Source organism: Suncus etruscus, chromosome 5 (genome assembly GCF_024139225.1).
Source record: "Suncus etruscus isolate mSunEtr1 chromosome 5, mSunEtr1.pri.cur, whole genome shotgun sequence".
In the NCBI taxonomy this organism is placed as follows: domain Eukaryota; kingdom Metazoa; phylum Chordata; class Mammalia; order Eulipotyphla; family Soricidae; genus Suncus; species Suncus etruscus.
The window spans coordinates 83,631,822-83,648,364 of record NC_064852.1 but is presented as its reverse complement, the minus strand read 5'-3'; the positions used below and the strand labels follow the sequence as shown (position 1 = coordinate 83,648,364).

The following is a 16,543-nucleotide window of genomic DNA, read 5'->3' as shown; positions in this document are numbered from 1 at the left end:
AGAGAAAACAAGAAAATAAAAATTTAATGACTTTTTTCTGTGATGTATTTCATAATCTTTTGGCTATAATTGAGCTCAAGGTGGTAAAATGTTAACAGTTCAAAATTGTTCAAAAAGGTTTTCTGGCTTGATTGAAGAAGGCAAAATTACATAGAGAAAAATATGGTAGATGCAATGGCTAAAATATCAAGTAGCAAATTTCTTATTTATTTGATCTGAATTACTAGATCAGAATTTATGTTCCAATTGATCCTTTAAGTTGAAATCCAGAAAAATGATCTGATCCAAGTGTACGATGAAAATGAAGAATATAGAAAATTGAGGGGATATACTAGTGCTGTTCTTATCCTGAAATAAAATAAAATTAAGATCAGATTTTTGTCTTATATGTGGCAATTTCACAGTAAACTTTACAGACCTTTACCTCAAAATAAGTTTTATTAGTATAGAATAATAACAGTTTTTATATCAGTTAAAATTTCTTGTCCTATTCTCTCTGTCACATCACAAATTCAAATTTATGTACGGGATTAATGGGTAATATAAAATACTTTGGAGGACTTATGTGAGCATTGGATAGGAGTCACAAGGAACAAATGACTTAAGTTCTACTACATAAAGATATTCAGGAATATATATTAAGTTAGTGCAAAAGCCAGAAAAAGCAAAGTCACAGACTAAATCTGAATCACAAACTAGCAGTTCTTAATTTCTTGGACAATAAGTTCATCTCTAAAGAGCAATCATTGGTAACAATAGGAAATACCTACCTCTCAACGAGTAACCAGTTTGATTACATTTTAATGTCAGAAATACAGCAATTCTTTAAATAGATATATGATAGGTTACATGCCAGTTTCTTTTTATTGCTGAAGTGGCATAACATTGTATATACACCTCCAATTTCTTTTGTAAAAGAAAAATAAAAGTAAATACAAATTTTAGTGTACCAGTGACAGAAATATATTGGAAACAACAGTGAAGTTACATAATTCTATGAAACGTGGTCCAAATGTTTATTTTTTGTCCAATTGAAGTTTGGTACAGATGAAACTACGCCTGCCCAGTGGGGACCGACTGTGAAAAATTGTGAGTGCTGCCTGTGTGTGTGTGTCTGTCTACTGTCCTGTCGCATGAACCTCTTGGGAATGGGCTGAAAAGAGGCTCCAAAAAACTAGCTCTCCCAGAAGCCTATTCTAGGGCAGTCACCAAGGAACTGCAACATAATGTGAAAACCTGCTATAAGCAGTACTTTGCAGAAGCCAGGTGCCCTGTTTGTGACATCAGGCTGGGAAAATCCACGAAACTATGCCTGCCAAGTGGGGCCCGACTGTGAAAAGTTGTGAGTCCTGCCTGTGTATGTCTGTTGACTATCCTGTACATCTTGGGAGTGGGCCAAAAAGAGGCTCCAGCAGAGCACTTTACTCCGCTTTGTGACACGGCCATGTGCTCTTTCTAAGGAAAGAACACCATCGCAACAAGAAGAAAAAATCACACTAAGAACTGTGCTGGATCACTGAAGCCCAGCATTTCTCTCTGGACTGTCTTCTCTGCTGCTTGCTTAGCCCTAAGATTTGATCCAGTGTGAGGCTTCATCCACTGAGGATTCCCCTCCCTTGGAGGCAAGTTGACCTATCCAGAAAGGGCGGAGCCAGAGGAGTGTGGCTGCCTACATCATTTAGCCAATGAATACCACCACAACATGTAGAAAAACCCACAATACAAGTGTGACAATGGGGAAACAACGCAGGCCAGCATCAGACATAGAGAATGAAGATGACAATTCTGATGACCAGATAATGACCAACCAACTAATCAACCTCTCAGATAAAGATTTTAGACAAACTATATGGAAGATGCTCAAAGAACTCAAAGAAACCATGGATCGAGTTGAACAGAACACTAATAAGAACCAAGAAAATATGAAGACGGAAATCACAAAACTCCAAACTGAAATAACATGTCAAATAAAAGGCCTGAAAAAGTCAGTAAACGAAGTGAAAGACAAAATGGATAAGCTCTGGGACAGGGTATCTGAAGCTGAGAATAGACTTGGTGCTGTGGAAGATGAGATACATAACAATTCCATACAGCAGGAGATATTGAAAAAAAAAAACTTAAAGCAAATGAACAGACAATGGAAAAATTAGTCAAAGAATAAAAAGAGATAAAAATAGAAGTCTATGATAAGCTCAACAGAAACAACTTAAGAATCATTGGAGTTCCAGAGACCCAGGAAGAAAATTTCCAGGAAGAATCAACGGTCAAGAACATCATTAAAGAGAAACTTCCAGAGCTAAAGAATATATGTGATCAAAAAAAAAAAAAAAAAGAATATATGTGATCAAATCCTGCATGCTCAAAGAGTACCAACCAAAAGAGACCCCAGAAAAAAATACCCCAAGACACATCCTAGTCACACTGACGAATCCCACAGAGAAAAAGACAGAATTCTGAAAACAGCAAGATCAAAAAGGAAGTTACATTCAAAGGAGCATCCTTGAGATTTACAGCAGACCTGTCACCAGAAACACTCAAGACCAGAAAGCAGTGGTGGGATATAGTGACAAGACTGAATGAAATGAATGCTTCACTTAGAATACTTTACCCAGCAAACCTCACTTTCTGGTTTGACAAAAGAATACATGGTTTCACAGACAAAAAACTGTTCAGAAACTTTACAGACTCAAAACCAGTCTTAAGAGAAAAACTGAAAGACCTAATTTAAGACAAGACTAACCAAAAGACACACCAAATTTTGATATAAAAATCGCATTAAATCCCAGGAAAATTCTTTCTCTCAACGTCAATGGACTAAATGCACCAGTTAAGAGACACAGAGTGGCTAAATGGATCAAAAAATTCAATCCAACCTTCTGATGCCTACAAGAAATGCACCTGAATAGTCAGAACAAACATAGACTCAAAATAAAAGGCTGGATAAAAATTATCCAAGCAAACAACAACCATAAAATAGCTGGAGTGGCCATACTAATATCAGATAATGCAAACTTTATACTCAGGAAGGTTGTAAGGGACAAAGATGGACATTTTATATTAATCAAGGGGTATGTAGAACAGGAAGAAATAACTCTTCTAAACATATATGCACCAAATGAGGGGCCAGCAAAATATTTAATACAAATGTTGACAAATCTGAAAAATAATATCAATAACAACACAATAATTGTGGGGGACCTCAACACTGCTTTGTCAACACTGGATAGGTCAACCAGACTGAAACCCAACAAGAATATACTAGACCCGAGGAGAGAAATGGAAGAAAAAGGCCTAGTGGATATATATAGGACACTCCATCCCCAGAAACCTGGATACATATTCTTCTCCAATGTACATGGGACATTCTCCAGGATAGACTACATGCTGGCACATAAAACATACCTCCATAATATCAAGAGGATAGAAATTTTGCAGGCTACCTTCGCTGACCACAAGGCACTGAAATTATTTGTGAATTCCAAAGGGACACAGAAGAAAAACTTTAACACCTGGAAGTTAAACAGCCTCATACTGAATAACCAGTGGGTCCGAGATGAAATCAAGGAGGAAATCAAAAGATTCCTGGAAACAAATGACAATAAAGACACAAACTATCAGAACTTATGGGACACAGCAAAAGCAGTACTGAGGAAAATATATAGCTTTGCAAGCACACATCAGGAAGGAAGAAGGAGTTTACCTGAGTAGCTTAATGACACAGCTAATAGAACTAGAAAGTGTTCAACAAAAGGACCCAAAAATAGGGAGACAGAAGGAAATAACAAAGCTGAGAGCAGAAATCAATGAATTGGAAACCCAAACAACAATTCGAAAGACCAATGAAAGCAGAAGTTGGTTCTTTAAAAATATAAACAAGATTGAGAGACCACTGGCAAAACTAACATAGAAAGAGAGAGAGGGAAACTTGATAACTCAAATTAGGAATGAAAAAGGAAAGATAACTACTGATATGACAGAGATTCAAAGGGTAATCAGAAACTACTTTGAGAAACTCTATGCCACTAAAAATGAGAGCCTGGAAGAAATAGATAAATTCTTGGAATCTTATCATCTTCCACGGTTGAAGGAAGAGGATGTAGCATATCTAAACACCCATATCACTATTGATGAAATTAAAACAGTAACCAAATGTCTTCCCAAAAACAAAAGCCCAGGCTCAGATGGATTTACTAATGAATTCTTTCAAACTTTCCAAGAGGAACTACTACCAATCCTGGCAAGATTCTTTCATGAAATTGAACACATGGAAACACTTCCAAATAGCATTTATGAAGCAAACATCACCTTGATACCTAAACCAGACAGAGATGCTACAAAAAAAAAATTACAGACCAATATCGCTGACAAGTGCAGATGTAAAGATCCTCAACAAAATCCTGGCATATAGGATTCAATTCCTCATTATAAGATTATCCAATATGATCGAGTAGTTTTCATCCCAGGAATGCAAGGATGGTTTAACATCCATAAATCTATCAACATAATACAAAACATCAACAAAAAAAATCACATGATCATATCAATAGGTGCAGATAAAGCATTTGATAAGGTCCAACACCCATTCTTGATCAAAACTCTCAGCAAGATAATAATGAAAGGAACCTTCCTTAATATAGTTAAGGCCATCTACCACAAGCCAGTGGCAAATATTATTCTCAATGGAGAAAAAATAAAAGCCTTCCCTCTAAATTCTGGCACAAGACAAGGCTTTCCTCTCTCACCACTCCTATTCAACATAGCACTGGAAGTACTTGCTATAGCGATTAGGCAAGAAAATGATATCAAGGGAATCCAGATAGGAAAGGAAGAAGTCAAGCTCTCACTGTTTGCAGATGACATGATACTCTAATTAGAAAACCCTAAAGACTCTAGGAAAAAGCTTCTAGAAACAATAGACTCATATAGCAAGGTGGCAGGCTACAAAATTAACACACAAATATCAATGGCCTTTCTATACAGCAATAGTAATAAGGAAGAAACTGACATTAAGAAAACAACCCCATTCAAAATAGTGCCACACAAACTCAAATATCTTGGAATCAACTTGACTAAAAATGTGAAGGACCTATGCAAAGAAAACTATAAAACTCTGCTCCAAGAAATAAGAGAGGACACGCGGAAATGGAAATACATAACCTGCTCATGGATTGGCAGGATTAACATCATCAAAATGGCAATACTCCCCAAGGCATTATACAGATTTAAAGCTATCCCTCTAAAGATACCCATGACATTCTTCAAAGACGTGGATTAGGCACTTTTGAAATCCGTTTGGAATAATAAACACCCCAGAATAGCTACAGCAATCATTGGGAAAAAGTATATGGGAGGACAACTTTACACTTTATTACAAAGCAATAGTTATCAAAACAGCATAGTATAGGAATAAGGACAGTCCCTCAGATCAGTAGAACAGGCTTGAATACTCAGAAAATGTTCCCCAGATATACAGTCACCTAATGTTTAATAAAGGAGCAAGAAATCCTAAATGGAGCAAAGAAAGCCTCTTCAACATGTGGTGTTGGCACAACTGGATAGCCATTTGCAAAAAATTGGATTTAGACCCCCAGATAACATCATATACGAAGGTAAAATCCAAATGGATTAAAGACCTCCATATCAGACCCAAAACCATAAGATATATAACAATATATAGGCAAAACACTCCAGGACATTGAGATTACAGGCATATTCAAGGAGGAAACTGCACTCTCCAAGCAAGTGAAAGCAGAGATTAACAGATGGGAATATATTAAGCTGAGAAGCTTCTGCACCTCAAAGGAAATAGTGCCCAGGATACAAGAGCCACCCAGTGATTGGGAGAAACTATTCACCCAATACCCATCAGATAAGGGGCTAATCTCCAAAATATACAAGGCACTGACAGAAATTTACAAGAAAAAAACATCTAATCCCATCAAATTGGGGAGAAGATATGGAGAGACACTTTGACAAAGAAGAAATACAAATGGCCAAAAGGCACATGAAAAAATGCTCCACATCACTAATCATCAGGGAGATGCAAATCAAAACAACTATGAGGTACCACCTCACTCCACAGAGAATGGTACACAACAAAAAGAATGAGGATAAACAGTGTTGGCGGGGATGTGGATAGAAAGGAACTCTTATCCACTGCTGGTGGGAATGCCGTCTAGTTCAACCTTTATGGAAAGCGATATGGAGATTCCTCCAAAAACTGGAAATTGAGCTCCCATATGATCCAGCTATACCACTCCTTGGAATATACCCTATGAACACAAAAATACAATACAAAAATCCCTTCCTTACACCTATATTCATTGCAGCACTATTTACCATAGCAAGACTCTAGAAACAACCCAGATGCCCTTCAACAGACGAATGGCTAAAGAAACTGTGGTACATATACACAATGGAATATTATGCAGCTGTCAGGAGAGATGAAGTCATGAAATTTTTCTATACATGGATGTACACGGAATCTATTATGCTGAATGAAATACATCAGAGAGAGAGAGAAAAATGCAGAATGGTCTCACTCATCTATGGGTTTTAAGAAAAATGAAAGACATTCTTGCAATAATAATTTTTAGACACAGAAGAGAAAAGAGCTGGAAGTTACAGCTCACTTCAGGAAGCTCACCACAAAGAGCTATGAGTTTATGTAGAGAAATAACTACATTTTGAACTATCCTAATAATGAGCATGTATGAGGGAAATGGAAAGCCTGTCTAGAGTACAGGCGGAGGTTGGGTGGGGAGGAGGGAGATTTGGGACATTGGTGATGGGAATGTTGCACTGGTGATGGGTTATGTTATTTACATGACTGAAACCCAAACTCAATCATGTATGTAATCAAGGTGTATAAATAAAATATAAAAAATCTTTGGTACATTATATTATGCAGCCTGAGCATTGCACTCATTTAATTTTACCTTATTGTTCCCTGGGAAAATGTCTCTTAGTAAGATATAACATTTAGGTATAGCAGATTGAGATGCTGAGAAGCAAGATGGCAGTGCTACTTTAATAACTAGTTCTAAATTCTCTGATACTTATTAATTGACAAATTAACCTTCATTCAAACATTTTACCAATAAAATGTCAAAATTCTATGTTTTGATGATCCATATATTTTCAGAAACTTTTGTACATCACACTGTTCTAAAATGTTAATGCATGTGTATTTCCTATCCCAAATTTGCACAAAATGCTCATAAAGGCTTGACATCTATATTATAAATATACAGGACACAATAAACCTACAGGTTTTTTTGAGGTTATATGGTACACTCTGACTTAAGTTGTCTGGTAGGAAAGAATCTTGCATAATTTCTTGTTTTCTGATGATATTTAATTGACAAAACTTTTGCATTTGTCAAATATACAAGACTTTTATACATTTATAAATGCATAATTATTTATAATTAAACTCAATATAATCCATTTCCTATAATGATATTTTAAGGTTTCATATATATTATCAGAATACATTATGAGCATTAAAAATATCACAGTTTATTTAGATGGTGGGTACAGAGAGAAACTGCTGCAGCAAAAGCCCTGGAATCTGAATCTATTAAAAATATTCATTAGAGAGATGCAATTTGATTTTAAGTAGGTACTTTATGTTTTATGATATTCCAACTTCATATGTAAAATAGGAATCCCAATTAAAGATTATATATGAAGATTAGATGGTCACCCCACGGTGACTGTGTTAGTTGCTATTGATGAAAAGTTAATCATAAAATAATATTAAAAAGAGTATCTTGGGACTGGAGCAATGGCACAAGTGGTAGGGCATTTGCCTTGCACTAGCTAGCCTAGGATGGACTGTGGTTTGATCATCCCATATGGTCCCTCAAGCTCGGAGCGATTTCTGAGCACATAGCCAGGAGTAACCCCTGTGTGTTACTGGGTGTGGCCCCAAAATTAAAAATAAACAATAAAATAATAACTTGTATGAATTTCATAAGCTTAGTATGGCACACTCAATATTTTCTCTTGCCTTCATCATAGTACAAATAAAAGGATAATATTGTGTATTATGCTTCTTACTTTTAGTAAATGAGACTCTGAGCCATTTCCACCATAAAAACACAGCCCTTTCTTATAACTAACTGCTTATGCTTCTGTAGGCCCAAGATAGAGGATTTCAACTGTGTTATACAAAACCTCAATAGATGGGTACAAGATTGTTGAAACTTTGTATTTTTGAAGCATGGCTATCAAAGTAGATCAAAGGGAAGTCCTAGAAACTGAATTTTAAAAAAGAAAAGCAATGATGTAAATGATCATGAGTTTTAGCAAACACTGCTATTTGTATAATTGCATGCATTTATTTTTAGTGACCAAAATCAAACATTAATTAAACATTATTTTATGTAATTGAACATTACATGAAACAGAACAATGAATCTGAATTAAATCTTTCCTAGTCCACAATTTATTATTTTATAAGAATTGAGATGTCCAATGAGTGTGATTTTTTTGCTTTGCTTGGCAATGTTATGGGTTACTCCAGGCTCTTCACTCAGGAATTACTTTCAGTATGCTTGGGAGACCATCTGGGATATCCGATATTTAACTCAGGTCAGCCGCATTCAAGGCAAGTGCCCTACCAACTATACTGTCTCTTTAACCTCTCTATGTGTATGACTTTTAATGATGAGATTATAGCTCTTTGAAATTTTTTGTGTTAAGATTTTGCTTGAGGGGCCATGAGGTGGTGCTAGAGATAAGGTGTCTGCCTTGCAAGCGCTAGCCAAGGAAGGACCTTGGTTCAATCCCCTGGTGTCCCATATGGTCCCCCAAGCCAGGGGCAATTTCTAAGCGCTTAACCAAGAGTAACCCCTGTGCATCAAACTGGTGTGGCTTCTGAAAAACCAAAAAAAAAAAAAAAAAGATTTTGCTTGAAAAGAGAGAAGAGAATGCTCTTAAAGAATGCAAGGTGGTTAAATCAGACATCACTGTTTCTATTATATTTAAGAAGTTATACACTTCAGATATTATATTCACTGTATAAAAATAAAATTACCTCTCATGTTTAAAGTGATAGAAGCTTTTAAGTTGTCTGAGACCTATGAATGTGTTTCAGCATCTTTTTCTTCAGCATTTACTAGTTCTTCTGAATTTCTGTGAAGCTCAGATTCTCCTAAAAGATAAGCAATTTCATAAATGAAAATGAAATAAGCTTTTGTAAAATGCTAAATAAGGTTCGAAAAGAAAAATAATTAGCAAAATAGTGAATATTAGATTTTACAATGCATTTGTGATGCCTTTCTCCAATAATATAAAATATATTTAAATTGGGGCCGGGCGGTGGCGCTAAAGGTAAGGTGCCTGCCTTGACTGCGCTAGCCTCGGACGGACCGCGGTTCGATCCCCCGGGGCGTCCCATATGGTCCCCCAAGCCAGGAGCGACTTCTGAGCGCATAGCCAGGAGTAACCCCTGAGCGTCACCGGGTGTGGCCCAAAAACCAAAAAAAAAAAAAAAAAAAAAAATTTAAATCTGTAAATTTAGAGCAAATTAGGTTTTGAGGTATAAATATAAATTTTAAATACATAAATAAACATTGAGCCATGTTTAACCAGCTATTAAATCAACTGTCATGCATACTTTTACCAATATTCTTTGTTGAAAATTTTTATTTAAATAAGTTCAGCTAATAATATATGTCTTTTGCTATACACTGTGTAGCTGTTATAATTTAAAACAAATATACTAGTAATCTTTAAATGAAAACATAATCTGAAAAAATAACCAATATTATTATAATTTCAGACTCATTTGCTTCTATAAAGCATTGAAGTAAAATCACAATAGAAAAGTGTTCCAACTTCTAAATATATTTCAATAAATGTACAAAAGACAGTAAAATTTATTATATGAGGAACAAAGAAAATGAAATATAAGTTAATTCAAGTCAGTAGCATGAAAGAATTTGATATGTGGGGCTGGAGCAGTGGCGCTGGGCATAAGGCATCTACCTTGTGCATGCTAGCCCAGGACAGACCGTGGTTCGATCCTCCGGCATCCCATATGGTCCTCCAAGCCACGAGCGATTTCCGAGCACATAGCCAGGAGTAACCCTTGAGCATCACCTGGTGTAGCCCCTCCCCCAAAAACCCCAAAACAAAAAATAAAAGCATAAATAAAAAAATAATTTGATATGCAAGGAAATATATAAAACAACAGAGAACTGAACACTATGCACCAAGAAACATGAAAAGAAATGGAAGGAAGGTGGTTTACATAAGGAAAATAATACTCCCTACATATATTAGCACTAACCTTATAAAGGTAGGGGCAAAAATCAAAAAGTTAGGAACTTAATAAAGTGTTCTAATATACAATTCAAACAGACAAATAATTTCTTGCTCTCTTAAGCAAAAAAAAACCAAACAAACAAAAAACCCACAAATTTACATCAACAAACTCCAACCTAATGATTTATAAATCAATCCAATGAACCTGAAATCTTAATGTTTAAGTTATATTAGAACTATACAGTTTAAATTCACTCCTTGATACAATTTCAGTCTGTCAGGTCAATAGAATACATATGTTTGTCCAAGGTTGTCTATAACGTCACCTGGAGGCAATCCTCTACCAGGGAACCCTACCACTGCTCTGACATTGACCTACTAAAAAGAGACTTCCCTTAACACTGAGAAGACAACAACAACAATGACCTGCTTACTGGACTGGGCTTTCTGTATTGCCCCTTAATTGTGAGGTGAAACTAGAGGATACTCCACACCAGCCTGACTTCAATGTAGGATGTGCATATTCCAGGATCTTTAATACAGAAACCTGATGCCAACAATAGAGACTGAGTGAAAAATAAAACTGTATTGGCACTACAGACAATGACTTGGATTTAACAAACTAGTTTGCCTAGAGCCTAGAGTTGGTCTTATGCCAGGAAACTTCAGGGATAGGGTCTCCTTGTATTCAGGCTTTTCCTTTCCATGTCCCCCATATTTTGGTGGGCCTATGCAAACAATATTTGCCACTCTAACACCATTTTTACTGTGCTCCTTTGACTCTAACCCTTAAAAAAATACCTCTTAAACTTTTGATGTTAACTTAAACCAATATGCATGTGCATGAAAATATAAAAAAATACTATGCCTTCCATGTTTAAGGAGTCACATAAATTTCATGGCTTTAGATTGCTTTGTGTACAGCTAAGAAAAGTTATAATGTACTACAATCTGGGAACTTGTGGACAAAGTAATTGTACATGGGTCTGCCTTATTTTTCTTAATGTTCTTTGACTGTAAGTTCAATATTTAGGCATCATCAAGGGGATTTCTTCTGAGAACTCTGTTTATGGGCAATTGTCCTTCCACTGTAACTTTACCTTGTCCTCTTTGCATCATTGTTCTCATAATTAAAAATAAAAAGTTAAAAGAAAAGAATACATATGTTTTGTTGACATGCAAGTAGGGTGTGTATAATTTAGAAAATGAGAAATGAGGTGTAAGAAATACAATTAACCAGTTGTGGAAATTTTAATCAATTTGAGAATTGACTTGATGGTAAAGACAATGTAAGATACTTTTTTGATTAGTGAAAAAATGAGATAAACTGTTTCAGTAGTGCATTTGAAATTATATTTTCTATATTTTTATAATTTGCAAGATTTATACACAGAATATTAATATTAGGTGTGTAAATGAGTTTTAAATATTAAAATATAACCATTTTAATTATTTTGTCTTCGCTTTCAGTATTCTGTTTACTGAATTTTCTCTTTAAAGACAAGTTTTTTTTAATTAGTTTCAATTACTTTTAGTTTACATCAATGTATATATTCTCTTCTGTGCCCAAAGTACTGAATAAACTAAACATACGTCATAATACTAGCCCTGAAATCAAAGGAAGTAGATACTTGATTCAAATTGTGCAACTTTTCAGAAAAAAACAAAAGAAACTTTGGGTATTGTAGTGGGGAGCATGAGGCAACTATTTCTTTATTAAAATTTCCTAAAATTAGATATTACATACTGAATAGAAATCTAGTTACAGAATTGAAGTGTGAAATATTCCTGAGGAAAATAATATAAAAAAAATCTGGGAGGAGAGGGGCAATTTTATAATCTTTAATTTTATCTAAAATTCTGAGATGGTAGCAGAGCCTTAGTGAATATGGAATAAAGATAGCTAAATTCAATGTAATGGTAACAGAAAGGTCTAAGAGAGATCTTATCTTTTTCTTTTCTTTTCTTTTTTTATTTTGTATTGATTGAAACTTTTATTTCTTTTCTATTTTTTATTATATATAATTTTTATTTTGACCAAATTGGCTTACATATCTTTCACAGTAGTACTTTAGTTAGATATCAACATTGAACCCGGGGAATTTTCATCACCAAATTTGTCCTTCCTCCACCCCCATTTCCATCCTGCATCCCATTTCCCCCATTCTCACCCCCTGGGCTGCTAGAGTAAGTGGTCCCCTCTGTATCTAGATTACTACCTAGTGATCATATATTTGTTTGGTCCTGGCACCCTCCCTTATTTCCCCCTCTATTTAAGAGGCAGAACTAGATAGTTCAAGTTATGTGGTTTTATTTGAAGAAGAGAAAAGCATTGAAGTGGGGTAAAAATCAAATAAGCTGAAAATGGATGTAGTCCTTCTAGAGGCTCTCAATCTCAGTTTGAGAGAGGACAGAAAAAAAAGGAATTGAAATACCACAACAATACAAAAAGTAATATCAAATAAATATCCAATGAGCACTACAGCACTGAAGGCCAGCACCACATAATGACCTCATCATTTTCATTCAAACCATGGCTTCAGGTGGGAGATTAGAAAGAACTAATCTGACCAGGTGAAATATTATCTTAAAAAGAGAATGAGAGAAAAACAAGCAGGGGAGGGAGAGCAAAGGTCTGATAGTCTCTAAAACAATCTAATAGTTAAGACAGAAGGTGATAATGGCTAAGAGCAGAAGGGAAAGAGATCAGAGATCAAAGGTCAAATAAGGACCATGTGCTTATCCCAAATTCAAAAGCACATTAACTTTTATATCATTTAAATAAGAAGGAAATCCTGTTAATCTTCATCTTAATCCTAAATTGAGCAAGATTTTACTCTTATATAATCAAGAAATTAAGACAAATTAATGATAAGATTAATTATGTTTCAGTTAAATATGCTACATGAGAAATTAATCTAGAATCTATATTTGGGCACCAGAAAATAATTGAAATTATTATATTTGTGTTCGTATTTATGTCCTAAGAAAGTGATTGTAGGATCCTAAAACTAGTACAGTGATTAGGTCAAGCCTAGCATGACCTGATCAGTTTCTATCCAGACAAAACATGGTCCCTGGTGACACGGGAGGCCTTCATTACTCCTGGGGTAATCTGGGGATCCCCAGTACCACAGGCTCAAGCAGCACCATATTTTTGGTTTTCACTGAACAATACTGGACTACATAGTCCAGAATTACTGGTTTTATCCAGTACTCAAAAATACTTAGCCAATCAAATGACCAAGAAATAGTTTGAATTTTTAATGAATAAGTAAAGCTGATATATGCATGACATAAATGTATCAACCAATGATCATGTGTGAACTACACTCTCATTTGCAAATATAATTTTGCCATTAATAAAAGGGATTCACAAAATGAATGAAAGCATTTTGCAGTAATGATTTGGTTATATAACAGGTACAGTAAACATTATTGGATGTTTTATTATTACTTAAGTTACATGTCACAATTCATTAAATTACTAAAATGCATGTGCATGAATATATATAAACATGTTAAATTTACCAGTAAAACATTGCTGGTTTTCATAGGTCACTGTAATGACTGCTTTTCATAAAATGTATTCTTACTAAATATATTACTTTTTACCAAATTATTAACTATTTTTACTAGTTACTATTACCTTTTACTAATTACTATTTACCAATAAGTATTTTTGTGGTGTTATATCTATTGCATTTATATTTATATTCTTTTATTGTGTGCAATGAATTATTTAAAAAAGAATTTTTTAAATTTATAGACTAGAATTTATAAACTTAAATAGTTCTATATATCTATTATTGAGTCAGTAGGTAAAAAATTACCTCATAAAGAAAGTCTAGGTTTACAGGATTTATAAAGTAAATTCTACCAAAAATTCGATGTCAATTTCAGTCACATAGAAGAATCTTTCAATAATTCAAAAAATAAAACTTATTTTATGAAGTGTAGTTTCAATACTAAACCAGACAAGGTATTATAAAAATAAATTTATATGATAATTTTACTCATCAGTACATATTTTAATAGTCAGCTATTAAACTATACACTTCATTGCATCAGGATAGTTGATTGAGCCAAGTATGGGGCAGTACAAAGTTAGAAAGTATATTGAAATAATTCATCTAGTTCAACTGAATAATCATGAGTAATTCTTAAAGCTACATAAAAATATTTGCTAAAATATTTAAATATTTATTTGCTAAATAAATGCTGTAATTAAAATACTTGCATAAATTATTTATTTCAAGTATAATGAAATTCATAATGTTTAAATCAAATAAATTAAGAAATATCACACTAAATTCTGAAATATTAAGCATGTTCTCTGTAATTATAATCACTAAGTACCTATACCACTTTTATTTTATATAATCCTGGGTATATTTGCTAGTGCAGAAGACACAGGAAACACATCAATGAAAGATATACGCTTGGGAAAGAATAAACTATATTTTATTTTAGAAGATCAGCTGCAAAAACAAATTCTATCTATTTCATAAATGCAAAATAGTCATTCACGAAAACCTGAACAATTGATGAACAATGATGAATAATTTAGCAATGTTCAAAAATGTAATAAAAGTAAGTAATTAAAAATATATAAGTAAATATATAATCATTAATATGCCTTTTATGATTGCTAGCATTTAATTATACTAAAAGCATTTCAATAATTATTATAAAGGAAATAAAGTTTCTAAGAATCATGGGAAAGGTAATAGATAAAACACACACATATGGATTGGAATTTCAATATAATAAAAAAATTACAATTATTTTCAAATACATACAAAAATAATTCTTTCAAATAGTTTTTTCTTTCTATTTGGTAAAAATAAACTAAAAACAGGTCTCAAAAATTTTGAATCGATTAAACAATATCATATATTCATATATTCTATGACTCAAGCAACAAAACAGCAAATGAGTTACACAGAAAAAAATCACTACAAGACACTAATATTTTAAAAGATTTTAGTACAAATTCTCAGATGTCAGATTTGCCATGAACTAGCCTAGGTTTCTTTATGGTATTTTTTTCTTTTCTTTTCTTTCTTTGTTTGTGGGGGGTCACACTCGAAGTCACTCAGAGGTTATTACTGGCTCTGTCTCATAAATTGCTTCTGGCAGGCATAGGAGACTATATGAGATGCCGGGATTTGAACCACCATCTGTGTTAGATAGGCTGAGTGCAAGGCAAGCACCATACCGCTGTGACTCATGTACATGTCTGTGGCGTCAGTTTCTATGATACCTTTTTCTCACTTCTTAGATGCCTCTGAGTCTAGTGTTTTAGAATTTAATCATTTTAATAAGAATTAATAGGCAACAATAAGAAGTATAACATTTAATTACATGTTAAATCCCAGACTTAATTCTGGGACAAAAATGATTTTTTTCTCATATACATTCTCCTTGAGAAGATGTGGTGTGTGTGGGTAATGATAGAAAATTGCAATGTTTTGTTCCAATCACGGCATATTTAGTGTACTCTAAATAGAAGTCTTATGTCTAAAGATGAATCAACTCCTTGGGGGAGGGGTTATAAGTTAAACTATTCTATCTTCAGAATTATTGTATTTGCCATTCAGAGGCTGCTCAGAACAGAGTGATTCCGCACGAGTTCTGAATAAGAACATAATCCGCAGTTCCAGCTCAGTTTCAGATCCAAATTTTGCTTATGGCAGAAGACAAAAAAAAAAAAGAAGCTACATACATGGGATTAAAAAATATATGTATATACATAAAACACATATATTTTTATCTGTATGATATGCTTCAGTGTTATTTAGAAGCATTTATTACCCACTGGCCATCACTCTATATTTTTAAAAAATTTTCCTTTTCTCTCACTTCCATGAGTACTTTGCTCTCAAAGTTGCATCAAGACCGAAAAAAAGGGCCAGAGCAATAGCAAAGCAAGACCGCGTTTTCCTTGCATGTGGCTCACCCCGGACGAACCTTGGTTAGATCCCCAGTGTCCCATATGGTCCCATGAGCCAGGACCGATTTCTGAGTGCATAGCTAGGAATAACTCCTGAGCATCATTGGGTATGGCCCCAAAAGTTTAAAAGACAAAACAAAACAAAACAAAACAAAAGAATGAAAAAATTTGAAATGGAAATTGAACAAGGATTCATAAAATTGCATTATCGTTTAGTGGGGTAGATAGTAATTTCTCTACTGGTTTTTGGGCCACACCTGTTGATCCTCAGGGATTATTCCTGGCTATGTGCTCAGAAATAGCTCCTGGCTT

The 16,543-nt window shown here is 34.2% G+C and overlaps 1 protein-coding gene across 1 annotated transcript in view; it reads right to left on the bottom strand.

Annotated features, from left to right (window-relative positions):
- Positions 1-272: 272 nt before the first annotated feature.
- Positions 273-16,543, bottom strand: part of PDE1A (phosphodiesterase 1A) — a 106,674-nt gene continuing 90,403 nt past the window's right edge. Inside the window, exons 13-14 of the mRNA XM_049773560.1 lie at positions 9,044-9,160; positions 273-348 (exon numbers count right to left, since the gene is read on the bottom strand). Coding sequence (XP_049629517.1) covers positions 9,087-9,160 — 74 coding nt within the window. The 3' untranslated portion in view covers positions 273-348; positions 9,044-9,086. The remainder of the gene's footprint in view (positions 349-9,043; positions 9,161-16,543) is intronic.